General features: G+C 48.5%; 1 protein-coding gene across 1 annotated transcript in view; it reads right to left on the minus strand.

Moving 5' to 3' along the window:
• The window catches only part of LOC114643439 (zinc finger protein Gfi-1b-like), a 24,831-nt gene extending 4,119 nt beyond the window's left edge, over nucleotides 1–20,712 (minus strand). The window contains exons 1-4 of the mRNA XM_051920710.1: nucleotides 20,426–20,712; nucleotides 4,603–4,719; nucleotides 1,516–1,779; nucleotides 1,031–1,266 (exon numbers count right to left, since the gene is read on the minus strand). Of these exons, the coding sequence (XP_051776670.1) occupies nucleotides 1,031–1,266; nucleotides 1,516–1,779; nucleotides 4,603–4,696 (594 nt within the window). The 5' untranslated portion in view covers nucleotides 4,697–4,719; nucleotides 20,426–20,712. The remainder of the gene's footprint in view (nucleotides 1–1,030; nucleotides 1,267–1,515; nucleotides 1,780–4,602; nucleotides 4,720–20,425) is intronic.
• Nucleotides 20,713–21,298: the final 586 nt, after the last annotated feature.

Here is a 21,298-nt window from a genome sequence, read left to right on the forward strand (position 1 = left end):
GCAGCACGTCACCGCTCTCCGGCGCTGTCGTGACTGACTAGATTTACACAAAGTGACAGGCTTGGGCCTACAGGGGCCTGTGAGTGCCTAACAGTTTACTGGAAGAATGTTTTAAACTCCCACTCTCACTCCATGTCTCCACACGCTGCAAGACGTGGACTGACGTTAGCCTGAGCCGTCACTCCAAGGTGCTACGGAGTGTGTGAGTGAGTGGTCCCGGCGGCCTGAAACACAACCTTTGACAGAAGTGGCCTCAGGATAAATAAATGAAAGAATTACAGGTCAGCCTTCACGTTCATTTTTCAAGCCGCTTAATCGCACTCAGGGTGGTGGAGCCAATCCCAGCAGCAGTCGTCTGAAGGCAGGAACGACAGGGCGCTGATTCAGTAAACGGCACACTCGGCCCTTTCCCGTTAATCGTGCGTGTTTGTGACGCGGGTCGTTCTGTCTGTTATGGGCTGATGCCAATTCCAAGGGTGTTTCCTGCCTTGCGCCAACAGCTGCCTAGATAGGCTCCTGCCCCCCGGTGATGTGTGTAATGTCATCCGATGCTCTCGCTGTCACTTTAGATATTAGAGGGTGTCACTCATTCCTGTCACTTATCTTGATGTCACACAGCCTTCAGTCTATGCAAGCCCACCTGTACAATGTGAGGACCCTGGATTCACCCTGCACCCTAGTAAGCGTATCGGGGGCGCCATCTTACTTTCAGGTTAGCTTTGTTGGCCGCAGGACTCTGGTGTAGTGCCAGTGGCTAAGCCTGTTGGTTAATTCTTTCCGGGCATGGAGGCCACCTAGTGGTGAAGGCAGGCAGTTAAATATGAGCGGTTGTTTCAGTCCCCACCATTGTGTGCCCCCCACTTGAAGGGACAGAACAGCTGAACTTTGGGCCAATTTTGGGAAGCAGGCGCCTCACACAGTTCTTCTGGATGGGCACTAAAGCTCTAGCTCTCACACCCTGGCACCTGTGAGAGGGTCACAATCGGGGGGCACATGGCCCTTTGAGGCCTCTCCCTAACCAATCACATACCTTTCCACAGACGGGGCAGTGGTAGGGTGCTCTGTACAGCAGTAACTGACCGCACAACAGTCCGTCGCTGTCCCGTCTCAGTCCCGACTCCCTCACGGGGCTGCCGGCCAGGCCTGTCTTCAGGACCGGGGAGAGCAGAGACTGGACGAGGTCCTTCAGGCTGGCTTCGGGGTAGTCTGAGTAGCCACTCCAGCTGTACGAGGGGTACGGAGCTTCACACGCAAAAGCGAGCTCATCTGCACAAGAAGGAGACGGACGGTCAGTTGACATTTATAATAATGACAAATGAGTATGCAAGATGGTGGGAAGAACAAGCTTGCCCCTTCCTACCTACTGTGACACTGAGAGCGAGACCCTGTGTGAAAGCAAGAGAAGGTCCGAGCCGGTCACGCAAGGCACACCAAGGTGTCACCTGCCAGCTTGTTACGCAAATAGCAAAGACAGCATCGCCATGAAGGCCCACCGGACCACGCCAGACCACTCACCTTGCGATGCCGTCAGCCTCCACCCAGGGTCCGTCCTGGACGCCGTGCTCAGCGGGTTGTCATTGGTGTTCGGGTGGAGCGTCGGGGCCTCTTCTGGCTCTTTAAATTCAGCCGCAGCCCCCTGTGGCTCCCAGTCATCAAGCCCCAGCTTTCTGGGGGCTGTTTGTGGCCAACTTGCAGGAGTCGCTGTGCTGCCATCCACGTCGTGAGAAGAGACGGCTGTCTGTTGGCTCCTGGTGTCTGGTACCCCAAAGGAGTCTTTGTCTGACGGAAAGAGCAGAATTGGCAACACCCTTTAGATGTCACGTCTCGGTGCGACACGGCAAGACAGAGAGCAAGGCGGACAAGTGAGAGAGTGGGGGGGGGGGGGGGGGGGCCTGAAAGGACTGGGGAGGTGAAATCCGGAACACCAGGCAAAACACTGGCAAGTTATGGAGGGGGGGGGGGCATGGAGTCACTAGTGCTGCAGGGTGTTTATAAGACTGGCCTGTTCTCAGAAGGAGTGTCCCCTTCATGGAGGGTCTCTGTACATTTACTTTGCACTGTCAATTTGGGGGGGGGGGGTTAGAGGGGAAATCTGGAAAAAGCAGGAGGACAGATGGACTTCTACAAGCCAGAAGACGGGCGACGAGGAGCCCCACAGCCAGCAAGTGTTCAACTGTGTAGGGAATGCAGCACTTTCAGGGGCCACCAGAGGGCAGTGTGACATGAAGTGTTGTGAGGCGCAGTCACTGACTCTCAATGTCACTCAGTGGAGGTCACCGCAGCGTTCAGTTTAATGTGCTGGCTGTGTTAGCCCAGGCCACCTCCACACTGCTGACGTTCCATTTAAACACAAAAACGAGACGCTCTGATGTGTCAGTCGGGACGTCCGCCACCCCTGCATTCTGTGATTATATCCATACACACTGTACAGAATTCATCCATCCGTTCATTTTGAGAACCTGCACTGCAGGATTGTGGGACAATAATAATAATAATAATAATAATAGAGTGCCTGCAGTCAGTGTAGAGCGCTGCACAAAAGTCAAGCAAAGTGAATTGGATTGCTAATAATAATAATAATAATTTTGTGAATTTCTCCTTGGGATTAATAAAGTATCTATCTATCTATCTAATAATAAGACGTGACAGACGTTCACAGTGCCACCTCATGGATTCTGCGGACCCTGGCTGTTATTCCCTGTGCACAGCCTGCTCAGCCACGTTCTTCCTGTTTCTGTGTGTATTTTACTCCAACATCTCAAACACATGCAAGGTTGGTTGGTTGGGTGGGCAGGGGGGGGCATATTAGGGTCATATGGAAGAAAAACAAAAAGACATTAAGAATGCAGTGACTTGATTACGTCATCAAAGCCAACGTGAAGCTTGTAGTTAATGTCGTGATTAGTTGATCTTGAGTTCCACCATCTGCAGTGGGCTGGCGCCCTGCCCGGAGTTTGTTTCCTGCAGACCCAGCAGACCCCCGTGACCCTGTAGTTAGGATATAGTGGGTTGGATAATGGATAGATGGATGGACTTCCACCATGAGACACAGCTGTTTGATTCTTCACTGCACCCCCCCCCCCCCCACCCCAATATATTTCCATACAGGCAGGGGAGGTTAGCTGGTGATGCCCAAGTGGGTAGTGCCAGCTTTGTGTCACATGTGCCCACATATAGTCCAGCAGCTGCTCCCTAAACATACTATAAAAAGTATTCACATCTTATTAACGTTGTCCCAGACTGAATGAATCAACTTTATGTTATAGTAATCATCATCATCATCATCATCACTAATAACAACAACAACATGAACAACAGTAATAATAAGAAGAACTCTCACAGTAACAATATGGCAGTAAGAGTAATTGCCTTTGCCTGGCAGGCATACAGAGGTGGCACCATCAGGGCATTATGGGTAGACATCCAGAGGCCTGTTATGGCAAGGGGCCTTTTCATCAATTACTGAAGCCATACAACAAGCCCCCCCCCCCCCATCCACCAAACCCCCCCCCCCTCCCCTCCCGATATACAGTGGTCTCTGCTCACCTCACTGCACACCGGTCGCCTGCACCCTGCATTGTTAAATTTATGACCAACTCTCTGTTAAGGAGTTAAGACACCCGGGGGCTTCTGGGGGTCTTAATTTAGATTTGCAGGCATAGGAAGACGTAGGCCAGTTGAGCCAAACTCACCCTCACCACCCACGTCATGATCAATGGTGCTGCAGGTGAAGTGCTTCTATGGGGTCCTCGTGTCCCACCCAAGTGAGTACCTTTGAGGTGTTTTGAGGGGTACCTGAGCTGACAGCTAAGCAGGCCCTTCAGTAATCTAATTGGTGTCAGTGCAGCCGAGTGAGGTGTGTGTGTGTGTGTGTGTGTGTGTGTGAGGTGTGTGTGTTGGACTCCAGTTGTCATTCTGGATGTGCCTCAGGGTTGGACTGTAAATGGCCGACTGCTCCCCAGAAGCTCAAGAATGGAAGAAATAGAGCTGACAAGAGTAGGCCGTGTTACCCAAATTTTTTGCCCCAACTTCCCATTAGTTTGATGTGACCCAGCAGGGTGGGCTCGTATCTGAGGGGTATCTCAGGTTTCTGTGTGGTGACGTTTTCAAGTCTGAGATCGGCACCTTTCTGAAAAGTGTCCCTAATGCACATTGCAGGAAGGTCAGACATCCAAGAAAGTGTCTGCTGCAGTGTGCCCCCCCCCCCCCCCTCCCCCTGTAATTTAAAGGGATGGGAGACGAGGGGACATCTGATTTTTGAGGGGGAGCAGACAGAAGCAAAAAGAAGGTTCAGGTGCCAAACAGTCCTGCCAGGAATGCCCCAAGTTGACGGGCGTCAGAGCCAACAGCAGACGTAAATGTGAACGTGAGACCACCGTAAAGGGTCGAGGGGCCACCTTTAAGAGTCCTCTCTGTTTTTCTGATTTTCCCTTCCCAATTGCTGAACGCTGTAAAAAGCAGGACAGTGGAACTTTACTGTGTCACGTGCCACTAGATAATGGCTGTCACTCATTTCACTTTAGCTGGTGGCCTCAGAGCTGTCAGTCACAAAATAGGACACAGCTGCGTGCTGCCAACCCAAACCACCGCGCTGCCACTCACCGGGACCCTCAGTGGAGCCGCTCTTGTCATCCGTGAATCTCAGGCCCTGGTAGGCGGCCACCCTCTTACTTCTCACGAGGAAGGAGCGCGGCATACCCGTAGGTGCCAGTCAGGAGTCTGTGGGACACAAAAATGGACACACGTTAGGAGCCGCGTGGTGTGTGTGTGTGTGTGTGTGTGTGAGAGGGAGGGAGGGGGGGAGGGGGGGATACACCAGACAAACGAAAGAAAGAAAGAAAGAAAGAAAGAAAGAAAGAAAGAAAGAAAGAAAGAACGAAAGAAAGAAAGAAAGACAGAAAGAAACTGCAAGCAGCGTCCACTTGCTTTGATCCACCCGTCCAGTACCGGACAGCACTCCCCCCACAGACCTCCAGAACAGATGTGACTTCTTCTTGAATTGAACAAAGTGCCGCAAGCATTCCTGGAGGGGGTTTGGAGCCAACCACAGTCACTGCCATGTTTCTGGAAGCTTCTTGAGATGCAGTGTGCTTTGTGACCTGGCACATTATCCATTGGAAAAAGGCGAGACTTTGGCCTTCAAGGGATGGGCATGGGCAGCAACCATGCTTAGGCGTTCAAATGGTTGTCGGTTGGCATTAAGAGACCTAAACCATTCCCCACTCCATTACAATACCACCACCACCATCACCAGCCTGTACTGCTGACACCAGGCAGAATGGATTCCTGCTACCAACACCAGTTTCTGATCCATCAGGCCTTTGTTCAGTCTCAGTTGTCCAGTTTTGGTGCCTCAGGAGTGATACTTGAAGTGGTCTTCTGTTGCTGTAGTCCCTCAGTCAAAAGGTCCGACATGTTGTGTGTTCAGGGGTGTCCTTCTGAGCACCACCATCGTATCTGAGAATTTGTGGTCTCTCCCTTCAGCTGGTCTTTGTCCTCTGACCCCCCTGATTATCAGTGATAGTCAGCTCTACCTGTCATGCCCTCCAGAGGACCACATATTATCAGCCAGAATCTCCGCACATCCCACTGCTATCACTGGGCCACCGTCTCCAGCTCAGCCTGGCAAAGATGGACCTCCTTGTTCTCCCAGCCCCTCTGTCTATGTAGACTCCATTTTCTGTTCAGCTTGGCATACAACCTCGGGGTGATCAGAGACCACCTGCTTTGAAGATTCACTCCGTACAACATGCACAAGATCAGACCGTACCTGACAGAGTGTGCAGCACAAGTCCTGGCCACAGCTTTGGCATCCTCACATCTGGACTGAACTTCAGAAAAACCAGCAACCCGTGACACCTGCCATGCGCCCTCCTGGTGTGTCCGGCACCTCAACCTCCCTGCCGGATGAGCTCTCGCCCCCATCTCACCTCCTCACTCCAGACTCAATTGGGCACTGATGGCCTTTAAAATGCAGAGTCTCAGGACCATCATTGCCATCAAGGATGCTGGTGGCCATGACAGCTTTTTTGTAAAGGTGCTGTCCCCTTTTGCCCACCAGTGGTGACTGTGATGGCTTCAAGCCAACCCCCTCCATGGCCTTGGTGTCCCTCTGATGTCCTGCGTTTTGAACTTTGGTTTGGATCACTGCTGAGTCATTTCTGCTGGTCTGCTGTGCTCTTTTATTATGTTTTTGGGGTAGTTGTTAATTTTTTTGATATGATGATGATGATGATGATGATGATGATCATCATCATCATCATCATCACTTGGCACGATTTTAGATGGAGTTATTTCACACTCATTTTTCAGGGCTACGACACCCACTGCTAATCACGATGGGTGACGTCCTCATGCAATTGCTGTGTGAGATGGCTGCCCCACCGCTTACAGAATATGGGGGTCTTTGTTTACAGCTCACTGTTGGGTTTTTTGCTCCGCTCTTTCGACTACTCGCTTTTGGTTTCCATTTCGGCTTTAGTGGAAGATGGCTGTGATGTTCTCTCTTTCTGGAATCGCCCAGGGGTTCCTGATTTTTTCTCATGCTGCCATTTGTTGTTGTGACAGTCATTGAGTTTATTGTCACCACGATGTCATCATCACAGGGCAGGTTTTGGTCGCAGACTCCACCTGTTTGTGTTGAATTTGTCGATTGTGTCCACTATTGAGACTTCTAAAGTTGCTATTTAAATCTTCAGCATCTAAGATTTTGTATGTTCCTAAAGGCTCCGGTGGTTTGTTTTTGGCTCACTTTTGACCCTTTCTCCGCCATTTCTTAACTTGTTGATCGATCCTCACAGTCTTTTTAGGCCCCAGCCTGCTCCTTTATGTTAAGGTTTGGTGTATTTTACTTTTTATTATTTTTTCTGAAATCCTCCCAAACTGTAACCACAAATGAACACTCGACTGCGGGATCTGCCTCTGGCTCTGAAGATAAAGCCAGGGGGAGGAGCCAGCAGCTGTGAAGCCAGGGTGGGCCCCGCCCCTTGTGACTTCGCCGACAAGGAACAAGTCAGAACATAGTGTAATCACAGCCAAAACAGAAAATACCAACAAATAAAACACAATTATTCAAAAAAATAATAATAAAATATATAAATACTAATTCACAACATTACCCTCCTTGATTTAGAAAGATTTCTGGTCAACCTTTTCTAAACAAGCCAGGGCTTTACGGTTATCCCTCCTCTTTGTGGGGCTTTTATTGTATTTCTTTGTATATTTCCAGCCATTTTGGTAGCCCCACAATCCCCCCAAAGCAGATAGGTTTTGGGGCCTGGCTGAGCTCATGTGAGTGAAGACCCTGCCCTGCTTGGATAGAATTTTTCCCGATGGCTGAAAGGGCACACGGAGATGAAATGCCAGTCATCACAAGCAGAAACAAGTTGAAGCCGAGAAGACAAACCTCTTGGACCGAAGCCTAAATGCTAACCAAAAATCAAAGTTGGGTTTGGGACCGAAGGGTCACAAATCAGGGAATTCCACACCACCTTCGTTGGGATGGCGGCGCGGCAGTAGCACGCAGCGGCCGCTCCGGAGCCAAAACGGTGCTACGTTGTTTACGTTTTTATGTGTAACGTGTTTATTTTACTCTATGTATGGATATCGTCGCGACTGGTGTCCGTACATACAACCGCCAGACACTCTTCTACCTAAACAAACCGGTTAACGACATCCATGATGAGCTGCGGGAAACGCTACGCGACCTCGGCTTGCTGCGCGAACCAGGCCTCGAAGCCTCGGCGTTGCCTGATACCGGCGGCCGGAGAAGGGGACATCGGAAGCGGTGCGTGAGGAAGCGGAAGCGCGGAAAGCGGGCGAGAGTCTGTGCTAGGCTAAAAACAAACCCTAGCCGGCCGGCTCTCCCGTCCATCCTCCTATCCAACGTCTGCTCCCTGGACAATAAACTGGACTACATCCGACTCCAGCAGGCTACACAGCGTGAGGTTAGAGACTGCTGTGTCTTTGTTTTCACGGAGACATGGCTCAGCGACAGAGTACCGGACGCCGCTATTCAGCTAGATGGGCTAGCCTCGTTTCGCGCCGACAGAAATGCAGCTCTGTGCGGTAAGACTCGCGGTGGCGGCTTGTGTGTTTACATCAACGCGAAATGGTGCAAGAACTCTGTGCTAGTTTCTAGTTATTGCTCATCGCTGGTGGAGTTTGTGACTGTTAGATGCAGACCTTTTTATTTACCACGGGAATTCACCACCGTTTTCATTATCGGAGTGTACATTCCACCTGGCGCTAATGCTAAGGAAGCGCTATGGGAACTGTATACAAAGATCAGTGAACTGCACAATACACACCCGGATGGACTGTTTATTGTTGCTGGAGATTTCAACCATGCAAATCTCAAGTCAGTGCTTCCTAGATTCCATCAATATGTGGACTTTGCAACGAGAGGGGAAAACACGCTGCATCTTGTTTACACAAACATCCCCGGCACATATCGGGCTGAGCCCCGCCCCCACCTCGGCTACTCAGACCACATCTCTGTTATGCTAATTCCAGCATACAGACCACTCGTCAGGCGTTCAAAACCGGTTCTGAAGCAGGTGAAAACCTGGCCAGCAGGAGCCATCTCTGCTCTTCAGGACTGTTTCGAGAGCACTGACTGGAACATGTTTAGGGAGGCTGCAACTTACGGCGACTTCACTGACTTGGAGGAGTACACTTCATCAGTGACCAGCTACATCAGTAAGTGCACCGATGACGTCACTGTCTCCAAGAACATCATCTCACGACCCAACCAGAAACCGTGGATTACTGCGGAAGTGCGTGCACTTCTGAGGACCCGAGACTCTGCCTTCAAAGCGGGAGACAAGGTGGCCCTTAGAAGAGCAAGGGCCAAACTCTCTCGGGCCATCAGAGAGGCGAAGCGCGCACACGCCCAGAGAATCCACAATCACTTCATAGACCGCGGCGACACACGGCGCATGTGGCAGGGCTTACAAGCCATCACACACTACAGGACGACATCACCTGCCTGTGATGGTGACGGCTCCCTCCCAGATGCGCTGGACAACTTCTACGCTGGGTTCGACAGGCAGAACGACGTGGCGGCGAGGAAGACCACCCCTCCTCTGAACAACCAGGTGCTGTGTCTCACTACAGCGCATGTGAGGAAAACTCTACGCAGAGTCAACCCACGTAAAGCTGCTGGACCAGACAACATCCCAGGCAGAGTGCTCAGAGAATGTGCAGAACAGCTGGCAGATGTTCTTACCGACATCTTCAACATCTCTCTGAGCAGCGTTGTCGTTCCCACGTGCTTCAAGGCCACCACCATTGTACCCGTGCCCAAGAAGTCTTCTGTGTCCTGTCTCAATGACTACCGTCCTGTTGCACTTACACCCACCATCATGAAGTGCTTCGAGCAGTTCGTCATGAGACACATCAAGACCCTGCTGCCCCCCTCACTGGACCCACTGCAATTTGCGTACCGTCCTAACCGCTCAACGGACGACGCCATCTCCACTGCACTCCATCTTGCCCTCACACACTTGGACAAGAAGGACACATACGTTCGAATGCTGTACATAGATTTCAGCTCAGCATTCAACACGATCATCCCCCAACAACTGATCGGGAAGCTGAGCCTGTTGGGCCTGAACACCTCCCTCTGCAACTGGATCCTGGACTTTCTGACCGGAAGGCCTCAGTCAGTACGGATCGGGAACTGCACCTCCAGCACCACCACACTGAGCACTGGTGCCCCACAAGGCTGTGTGCTCAGTCCCCTGCTGTTCACACTGCTGACTCACGACTGTGTAGCAACACACAGTTCAAATCACATCATTAACCCTTTGCGGTCGTTAGGCCAGAAAACTGGCCTTAGTAAAAAGTGCGCTATAGGTCGTCAGGCCACCGCTGGTGGCCCTGCAAGTTTCTGACCGATTTGCACAGTCGCCTGGTCGAGAAAAGTGGCCTGTGTTATTCCTACGTGCTTGAAAAAAATAACTGCTGTAATTATTGGCGTTTTTTCAATAATTAATTACGACTAATGTAGCGTGACGTTGAAAATTAAATACGACTGCAAAGGGTTAAGTTCGCTGATGACACGACCGTGGTGGGTCTCATTAGCAAGAACGACGAGTCAGCGTACAGAGAGGAAGTGCAGGGGCTAATGGACTGGTGTAAAGACAACAACCTGTCTCTGAATGTTGACAAGACAAAGGAGATGGTTGTTGACTTTAGGAGGACACGAGGTGACCATTCTCCGCTGAGCATCAACGGCTCCTCTGTGGAGATCGTCGACAGCACCAAATTCCTGGGCGTCCACCTGGAGAAGGACCTCAGCTGGTCCCTCAACACCAGCTCCCTACACAAGAAAGCCCAACAGCGTCTCTTCTTTCTGAGAAGACTGAGAAAGGCCCAGCTCCCACCACCGATCCTGACCACCTTCTATAGAGGAACTATCGAGAGCATCCTGAGCGGCTGCATCACTGTCTGGTTTGGGAATTGTGCCATATCGGACCGCAAGACCCTACAGCGGATAGTGAGGACAGCAGAGAAGATCATCGGAGTCTCTCTCCCCTCTATTGAAGACATCTACACCACACGCTGCATCCGCAAAGCCACCAGCATTGTGGCTGATCGGACACACCCCTCTCACACACACTTCACCCTCCTGCCATCTGGAAAAAGGTACCGAAGCATTCGGGCACACACATCCAGACTGTGCAACAGCTTTTTTCCACAAGCCATCCGTCTTCTCAACAAAAAGGGACTGGACTGATAAACACACACACACGCACGCACACACACACACACAAACATTATCACTTAGCTTAACTCAACTACCTCAAAACATTGAGATTGGACTGACTAATCAACACAAGCGCAAACACACTGACCTACACTACCAAACTATCGTACACACCAACCTGTAAATGCTTTCTTTTTTTGCACAATATCCATTACTGGACTACTTTTTGCACTAACTTCTTTACTTCCTAATTTTTGCTGCTACACTAAGGAATGTTTACTGTTTCTCCACTACCTCAACTCATCACAACAACACCATATTATTATGTTACGTTTGTGTTTTTGTCGCACTGTCACTTGTTGCTTTTGTTTGCACATTGCACGTGCACTTTGTTGTCTGCTGTCTGGTTAAAAAAGTCTTCCTTAGATAGTTAGTTAGTTTTTGTTGATTTATGTTGTAATTCATGTTAGGTAATTTATGTTAGGTCAATCTGTCTTGTCTCTGCTAGCCAGCTAACTAGGCCTCTTAGTTAGCTAGTTTAGTTTCTCTGTTAATTTATGTTGTAAATTTATGTTGCATGTAGCACCTTGGTCCTGGAGGAACGTTGTTTCGTTTCACTGTGTACTAACTGTATATGGTTGAAGTGACAATAAAGCCTACTTGAACTTGAACTTCCTTGGAAACCGAGAGCAGCATCCCGGTAATGGGAATAATAAAATGGTGGCGGCGGCCAAAACCAAATAATGCTGCGGCATTGTGAGATAAATAATCACTGTGATTCGGAGTCTGCATAGATACGTTCCAAACGTCAAGAAGCCGAGATTCTCACATCTATCTCTGCTTATAAAGAATGTATTTATAGAGAAATATAAATAGGTGAACATCTCGTAACAGATTGCCTCCCACCTGAACATGGGAGTCACACAAATTCTCAAATTTGTTAAAAAAAGCCTTTATTATAAAAGGTACAGCAAGTCCTACTTTCAAATGTCACCACCCCCAAGATGTCACACTCCTGTCCCCGCGCTTCTCTCACTCCTGCACACATTTCCGTCCTCATCTTTTGTTTTCGTGTCCAGAGTCTCCGTCGTTTTTTTTTTTTCCTGTGGATTTTGTCTATGGTAGCAGATCTTCTTCACTTCAGTCTCAGTTTTAATTTCGGGAACAAAAAGAAGTCACGGGGAAGGAGATGTGGTGAATACGGGGTGGGGGGAAATGGTCCAAAGCAACAACCTCATCATTTGGATGGATGGATGGACGAGGCACAGTGTGCAGGTGTGTTGTCATCGTTTAAAATCCACCGTTGTTTGCTCCACTGCTCCGGGTGTTTTTATTTGTTTTTATTCTGTAGACGCCTCAGCACTTCTATGTGAGGTCACCGATTAACAGTGTGCAGCTTCAGGAGCTTGCTGTTTTGCTGGCCGTCCAGTCCGTCCATCATGGTGTAATTGGCATCGAGGGGCACAACTGGAGCCTGAGGAGGGCACATGAGGAGCGTTGTGAAGCACTGACCACCCATATAGTAAAGGTGGTCACCATCAGGTGACCTGCACGGACCACACAGACCCACTTTTTGTATCTGGAGTGGAAGGAACGACAGCACCCTGACTCTGCCCGTTCTTCTCGGGTCCACTTTCCAACGCCCTGCGGCTCGGTCTGTCTGAGGTCCACGGCACGCAGTGTTCCGTTCGTTTTCAAACTCTGGATTAGAAACCCAATCGTAGATAAACATCGGACCGTTGGCGTCTAATAAAAATGAAAAAAGAATCTCCGGCCCGCCATATCGCAGCATTGCAGCGAGCAGCACATCCTCTCTGAGCTGATAACATCTCTGCACTGATTTTTCTGTGGAAAGTACCCCACACACCAGGGGGCCAGGCGGCTCCTTGTGAAGCCCCCGGGTGTCGAGAGCGCTATGTGAATAAAGAGTGAGTGACTCACGTGAGTCACACTGTGTCACACAATTCCAGGCCCTTAGCTGTTCTCAGTCAGGTCTGCCCAGGCCTACGTACAATAGGCAGGCATGGGTGGTATGCAGGGGGCACAGCTAAACCTACAACGGTGGCGAGGGGCAGCCTGCTGGGTTTAGCCAGGGGCTTCACTTCTCTTTTCAAAGCTTCCTCTTATACTTTGTGTTGTCCCCATGTTGATTCCCTGTTACTGTGTGCCCCATTTTGGAGAAGCTTGGCGCATTGGCGTGTTCTGACAGCTGGAGGGCGCTCTGTCTCTTGATGTTAATATGTGGAGACACAGAGAGAGTCCTCCTGTGGCCCAAACACACAGATGCACACGCAGTGCAGGACCTTCACTTACCCTCTGATACTTGTGATGGACTGGCGTTCTGTCTAGTGAGCCCCCCCTTACTCTTCACCATTGCTGGTGAACCAAATATGGATCAAGTAGACAAAGAACTCACTTCTAGTGTGAGTGCAGCACAGAGCTGGCTCGAGGATTTTTGCAGCCTTAGATGAAGTTGTAAATGGCGCCCCGCCACCCCCTTTTGCTTTGAGAGGAATCATCACAGCCAGACCTGTACGTTGAGAGCTGGGGACAGGACTGGGGACAGCGAAGTACTGAGGACCTCGAATTCACAATTTGAGAATGTCAAGTTTAGCAACGTCTGTTTACAACACCCTACTGTCGCAAGACAAATACGCTCTTGAGGGGTACCAGTTCAGAAAATAAGCAGGAATCGGGCTGTAGTGGTGGGCTTCATTTATTGCTTTTAATGTTTCTCTAAAGAAAATGTAAACAAATGAAATAAAAGGTGAATTACTCTCAAAACGTCTGTGTGTGTTCTATAGAGCTTTATTTAAACCTCCTACAGACTATATGTCTTTTGATGATGGTGACATCATCATATATATCCATCCATCATCCAACCCACTATATCCTAACTACAGGGTCACGGGGGTCTGCTGGAGCCAATCCCAGCCAACACAGGAACAAACCCTGGGCAGGGTGCCAGCCCACTGCAGGGCGCACACACACACACACACACACACCAGGGACAATGTAGGATCACAAAACCCACGCAGACACGGGAAGAACTCCACGCAGGGAGGACCCTAACTGCGAGGTCTCCTAAATGCGAGGCAGAAGCGCTACCACTGCGCCACCGTGCCACCCTTTATTTTATATATATATATATATATATATATATATATATATATATATATATATATATATATATATATATAAATTGGGTAATACCGTAACATATATGTCTCGTTTAAATTAATCAAATAAATTGAAGATTTGCCATCACAACATTCAGTGAAACTGAGAATATATTAATGATTATCTTTAAATAGGAATCTTTACCCACAATACCCTATGCTCGTGCATGCAAATAACACAATCTGCCTATCCAATCAATGCATGAGCTTTTCCAGCGAGCGATGTTACTTTGTCCAACTGCCTAAGTGTGCCCAGAGCGAATCTCACAAATGGTGGTGAGCAACAGACGACGATATTTGCCGAGTTTTAACACAAGTTTTATTGTATGTGACATTAGCTCGTGCTGTACTTAAAAGGTTAGACACCTTCAAATAAATAAACTGTACATTTACCTTTGTCTTTTCTCCGTTTCCCTTCCTGTGCTTTTCCTCTATTTAGATAGATAGATAGATAGATAGATAGATAGATAGATAGATAGATAGATAGATAGATAGATAGATAGATAGATAGATAGATAGATAGATAGATGTGAAAGGCACTATAGATAGATAGATAGATAGATAGATAGATAGATAGATAGATAGATAGATAGATAGATAGATAGATAGATAGATAGATAGATAGATGTGAAAGGCACTATATAAGATAGATAGATAGATAGATAGATAGATAGATAGATAGATAGATAGATAGATAGATAGATAGATAGATAGCTAGATAGATAGATAGATGTGAAAGGCACTATATAATAGATAGATAGATAGATAGATAGATAGATAGATAGATAGATAGATGTGAAAGGCACTATATAATAGATAGATAGATAGATAGATAGATAGATAGATAGATAGATAGATAGATAGATAGATAGATAGATAGATAGATAGATAGATAGATGTGAAAGGCACTATATAATAGATAGATAGATAGATAGATAGATAGATAGATAGATAGATAGATAGATAGATAGATAGATAGATAGATAGATAGATAGATAGATAGATAGATAGATAGATAGATAGATACTTTATTAATCCCAAGGGGAAATTCCCATACTCCAGCAGCAGCATACTGATAATAACAATATTAAATTAAAGAGTAATAAAAATGCAGGTAAAAACAGACAATAACTTTGAATAATGTTAACATTTACCCCCCCGAGTGGAATTGAAGAGTCGCATAGTGTGGTGGAGGAACGATCTCCTCATCTGTCAGTGGAGCAGGACGGTGACAGCAGTCTGTCGCTGAAGCTGCTCCTCTGTCTGGAGATGATCCTGTTTAGTGGATGCAGTGGATTCTCCAGGATTGACAGGAGTCTGCTCAGCGCCCGTCGTGTTCCTTCTCTTTTTGACAGGCTCTTATGTTATTTATAGTTTTTTTTATATAATTATGCGAATCATTTACTTTCAGATTTGAGCGTCAACGCCACTCACTGGCTGAACGTAATCGGCCAACACACACAAACGGAGGGGGCGGTGGCGCATGGCGAAAATCCTTATTTATATCATATTTGAGAATATTGATTTAAATTACTTTTACTTAATATTATAATATATCAAAAAATAAACGATTCCCTTTTTTCCGTCGCCCCCTGTGCTAACCAGCGCCCCTAGCGGTCTCCGATACGGATTATGCGGCTCGCCGGCTCTGGCAGCTGCAGCGCCTTCACAAAGTCTTCAAACTCCTTCGCTGTTTTTGTGATGATGCCGCTTTGTGCTAAAATCATCTCAGTTCATTTTTTTCCTTCATCAAGCGACGCTCAACAACCCAAAATGACAAAGAGGAAACAGAAGTTTAGGAAGTTGTGAAAATGTATGAAAAATAAAAAACTGAAACATCTCGCTGACGCAAACATTCAGACCCTTTGCTGTGACACTTGAAGTTTGCCTCAGGTACATCACATTCATTCAACTGGTCATCGGTGAGATGTTTGGAGTCCACCTGTGGTCAATTCAATGGACTGCACAGGACTGTGAGAGGCACACGGCTGTCTAAAGAAGAGCAAAGCCCAAGCCGTGAGGTGGAAGGAACGGCCTGCAGAGCTCAGAGATGGGATTGTGTCAAGCTGCAGATCTGGAGAAGGCAACAAAAAAGTGTCTGTGGCACTGAAGGTTCCCAAGAGCAAAGTGGCCTCCGGAACTCTTAAATGGAAGAAGTCTTGGGCAACTACCACTTATCTGGGAGCAATCACTGGAAAAGCCTTGGTAAGAGAGGTGACCAAGAACACGATGGTCACCCTGGCTGAGCTCCAAACAACTTGTGTGGTGATGAGAGAAACTTCTTAAAGGGCAACCAACACTTTAACACTCCACTGATCTGGGCTTAATGGCAGAATGGCCAGACAAAACATGAAAGCCCATTTTGGAGTTTGAAAAATGGCATCTAAAGAACTTTTAGCCTACGGTCTGATGAAGCCAAGATTGAACTGTTTGGCCTCAATCCTAAGTGGCACCTCTGGAGGAAACCTGGCAGTTACCATTCCAATGGTGGTGCAAAGCGGTGGCAGCGTCAGAGACTGGGAGAGCAGACAGGGGTGAAGGAAAGCTGAGTGGAATGGAGCAAAGCACAGAGATACCCTTAATGAGAACCTGCTCGGGGCGCGCTGGACCTCAGACTGGGCTGAAATCTAAGCAACCAATGGAGAACTCAGTGTTAATGTTTACAGCGCACCATCAATTGGAAAGTGCTTTGTCCCGCATGTAGTACTAAAATGCATCATATTTGTCATGTCAACAGATGGTGCATCATAAACGGTTGTAGTAATAAAATACATTACTACAAATGTTTGTGATGTGCCATCTGTTGGAATGACAAATGCAATGCATATGTCTTTGATATACTCCATTTTGTATGGGATTCTTAACTGTAGTGTTAATGTTAGCACCATCGGTTGGAATGATAAATGAAATGTATGTAAATTACTACAAATGTCTGTGATATGCCACCTGTTGGAATGACAAATGCAATGCATATGTCTTTGATATATTCCGTTTGGTATGGGATTCATAAATGCAGTGTTAATGGTTGTGATGCGCCATCTGTTGGAATGACAGAGACATAATAACCGAATGGACACACAGATACACAGACACTTATCCGTTATTAAGGTGGATATATATCTGCCCATACATACACACGTGTATATACACACACACACATACATAAATGCATGCACCTAAAATATATATGCTGGACCAAAAATGGTGCCCACCATCACACACACACTTACACATATTGGTATTTGTGTATGAATATGGAGGCCTGCTGTTTAGTGCTGCAGCCTCACAGTTCCAGTGTCCACTTGTTATCCGTGTGAAGTCTGCATGTTCTCCACGTGATTTCCTCCCACATTCCTACAACTGCATGTTGGGTTCTTTCTTGACCCCACGGTGGTCCCGTGTATGTGCTCAGTGTTGCTAGGATAGGCTCCAGCCCCCCGTTGACCCTAAACTAGGTGAAGCGGGATAGAGACACACATACGTGACAGTCACACGTGCACAGAATGGCATTCAAACGTGGGCACATTTTATACAGCGTATCGTGCCTCTCTATGCCACGTGTGTGCGTGTTACAAATAGGGGCACCGGGGGTGTCACTCGATTTAGTAACCCCCCCCCCCACACACACTACTTTTAACGCTAGTTGGAAAGGGGGGGGTCGGGTCACAGATGGACTTTAGAGCAGTCGGAGAGCGGGGTGGGTCACCGGCGGAGTTTCGTGCGAGTTGTCCGTGCCTGTTAGAGAGCAGGAATGGGGGGGTGGGGGGGGCGGGGTTTCTGATCTCGAAGACAGACAATGAGACAGCGCGTTCTCTTGGAGATCAGGGGCTGCAACCATAATACCCCCCCCCCCCCCCCCCTGTGATGCCAGCCCACTGCAAACCCACCTCTCAGCACCGGCTGGCAGGCAGCTGACCCAAACCGTATGCCACCGTCACGAGACCCTTAGGAAACACGAGGGACTTCACTTCTGTTTAACTTTGTCCCCACCCGAGAAACTCATCAGCGCAACTTTCAGACGGCGGGACGGGGCGTGCGGCGCTTTGCCGTTTTCCTCCTGCAGAGCCCACTGTTGGAGTGTCCCGGTCACTTCTGTCTGATATGCCGTGGTGGTCTTTTCTTCGGTAGTTTTCCACGGCTCGACTCCCACATGAAAGGCGCTCACGTCTACTAATCTCAAGATAAAAAACACTAAAAAGTGAAACGCCTCCCCCGCGCCGCGCTGTTCCATTGGAGGAAGTGGCTTCTAAGTGACTGGTGTGATTTTACAGCCATACGCTGACATGCAGGCAGACACGGAGACCCCAACTGACCCTCGGGAACCGGAGAGCCGAGCTTCCTCGTGCGTGATATAGCGCCTTTCAGCGTGACTCCCGCTCTTGACGTGGTCTCATTATAGTCACTTATTATTTAGCTCAGAGTTCGTGAAGATGCCGCCTCTGTCCTGAACACACACACACACACACACGCACACACAAACACGCACACACAAACACACACACACACACACGCACACACACACACACGCACACGCACACACAAACACACAAACACACGCGCACACACAAACACACACACACACACACGCACCCACACACAAACACACACGCACACGCACACACAAACACACAAACACACGCACCCACACACAAACACACACGCACGCACGCGCGCGCGCGCACACAGACAGACAGACACACGCACACGCACACACACACACACACACACATCCCAACTGAAACCTCCGTCACAAGTCAGTATGATTGACAGGGGTCTACCCAGCACCGACCCGTCGGACCCCACTTGTGATTGGGCAGGAACCAAAACGACGTGGAATTCCCAGCGAGGATGGTACGCTGGCTCTGAGTAAGCCGGTGGGCTTTGGACTCGCTGCCAGTCACTTCGATCAGATTTGACTATGGAGGGCAAACAACAGTCGTAAGAAGGCGATCCTGTCCAAGGTCCATCGATGTGCCTGCTGGAGTGCGTTCTAGTAAGTTCAGGCAATAAAAATGAAAAGGCTTCATCAATAGGGGGGCGTAAGCCCATCCCAGGGGTGTCAGATCTGTACACGTCTGAGGACGTGGGGACACAATGGGAACCTCGAGGGCGGATTTCATACAAATGTTACAAAGTTTTTCTTCTCACACAAAAAGCAGACACTTGGAATAAACGAGACCCTCAGATCTCGACTTGGTGTTACTTGGGGGGATCATCAAGGTGAAGAGACTTGGTCCAGCTTGCCAGGCTGAATTCTCATTCTAATTTCACAAGCCCATCTTCACTCGTAGCACATACAACTCCAGCAATTCAATTTTTGATTCACTCAGACGGGGTCACATTAGAGACCCTGATTGATTAACGTAACATGTAAGTCTTCGAAAGTGAAGTATAGCTCTAGAAGAATTTCACACATACCTGGGAAGAACGAGGAAAAGTTCACGCATACATCGAAATGGGCCAGGATTTGAACCCAGGACTGCGCAGCCATGAGGCAGCGGCAGTGGCAGCACCAACCACTATGCCAACTTCTCTCCGGCAGACGCACTCTTATATGTGATACAAAGTACCCAGTTTTAAAGTTACGGCGCGGGAGCCCACCCTCAAAGCACCGACCCAGCCCTGCACAGAATGCCACCATCACTCATATGTAACAGAACCTTCTCAAATCTACCCAGTTTAGGGGAACTGGGCACAAGGCAGCAGCCAACCCAGGACAAGGTGCCAGTCCGCTGTGTGGCACACTCACTGTGGTACAGCAGGATATTCTCCACCCTGCCTAGTCCCATTTAGGGTCATTGTGGTGGCATCAGGCAGAACTCTGACAGGGACAGGGTACCAGTTCATCGCAGAACACACTCATCATAACACACACACACACACACAGAGGTTAGTTACAAAATGCCAACTCACTTAACACACACAGATGTCTCTGGGATGTGCATTTGGGACATGTCCCCAGTCAGGGATGAATATATGTACAAACACACGCACACACACACACACACACACACACACTTTGTCTGTTTTCTCATCCCAACACAACAACAAGCAGCCCTGGCCAAGATGCCAGTCCATGCCAGTTCACGTATTGCGCATAAGTCTTGTGAGGAGCTTTGCATTTCAATAAACGGGTGACCTCAACACAAACATTTTGGACCGAAGTTCTTTAAGGTATCAAGTGAATAATTTCTACCCGAGCTCTCACAATGTCACAGCTCCATTAAGCACAGAGGGTAATCTGGGGTCTCAGATGCCACAATGTGACCTGTCCTGTAAGTAAGCGTCACAACGGTTGCCAATCATCTTCTATCCTAAGCTGAAGTCGTCCTGCCAGACAAGCACGTTGGTGAAGTCACACCAGATTGGAGGTACCAGCATGTACTGGGCACCTTTCATAGTGACACTGCCCTGAATGTGTGTTAGGTATCCACAGATCAAGGTGTGTGCTTACCAGTCATCTTCAGCCCAGAGTCGCCAACCTACTACACTCTATTTCTGCCCGCTCTGCGAAAGAAAATCTTGTTGTACTCACCTGGGAAAAAACGCCTAAACCCAGCTGGAAATCAAACGGGGGGCTTCTTCACCCTTGTGGTCTCTCGTGAATGAACTCGGAGGTGAAGTCGAGCTGAGGAGCCTCAACAGCTGGCAGGCCCAGTGAGCACCGGTGGAGGAGCTCCTCCTGAATGCGAGGGGTCGGGTTGTGAAACTCAAGTACTTACTGCAAGTCTCTTCCTTTAAATTGAAAGCCACAAATTAACTTCCTTTTACCAAAAAAAAACCCAAGAGAGTGAGTAACAGAGAGAGAGAGAGAGAGAGCAACAAGTGGCACATGGGCACAGACGCCCACTAAGCCAACATAGGCAGTCCAGGCACAGCACTGACACCCTGATCAATTGAAGTGGAGCTCAATGGGAGCCGACCTTCTGTTCTAAAAGGGGAGCAGCTGGGGTGGATGGTGGGCAAAGCTGTGAGAGGAATGCCCACTTTGAAAAGCTACCCACACCTCAGAACACCAGCCCTGCTTAACGGTGGGATCACCAGTGTCCTTTTAAAGCCGGGCATTTTCTTTCCCTCTGTGCCAACTGAGGAAGTCTGCTGTGAATACCCACAGAGTTGATCAGTGCGCAGACAGCGACTTGAATGAGGTGTCTGCAAATCCTCGCCCTTTGAATCAAGTCAAAATGTAATTTTCTGTTTAGCGTCCCTTCTTAGCCCAAAATCCCAGTCGATTTCAGGTGTCATCAGAATCCGACGCACCGGCGTAACTGAACAAGACTGGATTCGACCACAGCCTCCTTAGTGTGACGTTTATGAGACAATAAGGTTCCATTGTGTTCTATAATACAAAAAAAATACAAAATTACATGTAACAGAAACCTGTGAATACCGAAGAGTCAGTCTAAAT

Source organism: Erpetoichthys calabaricus, chromosome 17 (assembly GCF_900747795.2).
Source record: "Erpetoichthys calabaricus chromosome 17, fErpCal1.3, whole genome shotgun sequence".
NCBI classification, from domain to species: domain Eukaryota; kingdom Metazoa; phylum Chordata; class Cladistia; order Polypteriformes; family Polypteridae; genus Erpetoichthys; species Erpetoichthys calabaricus.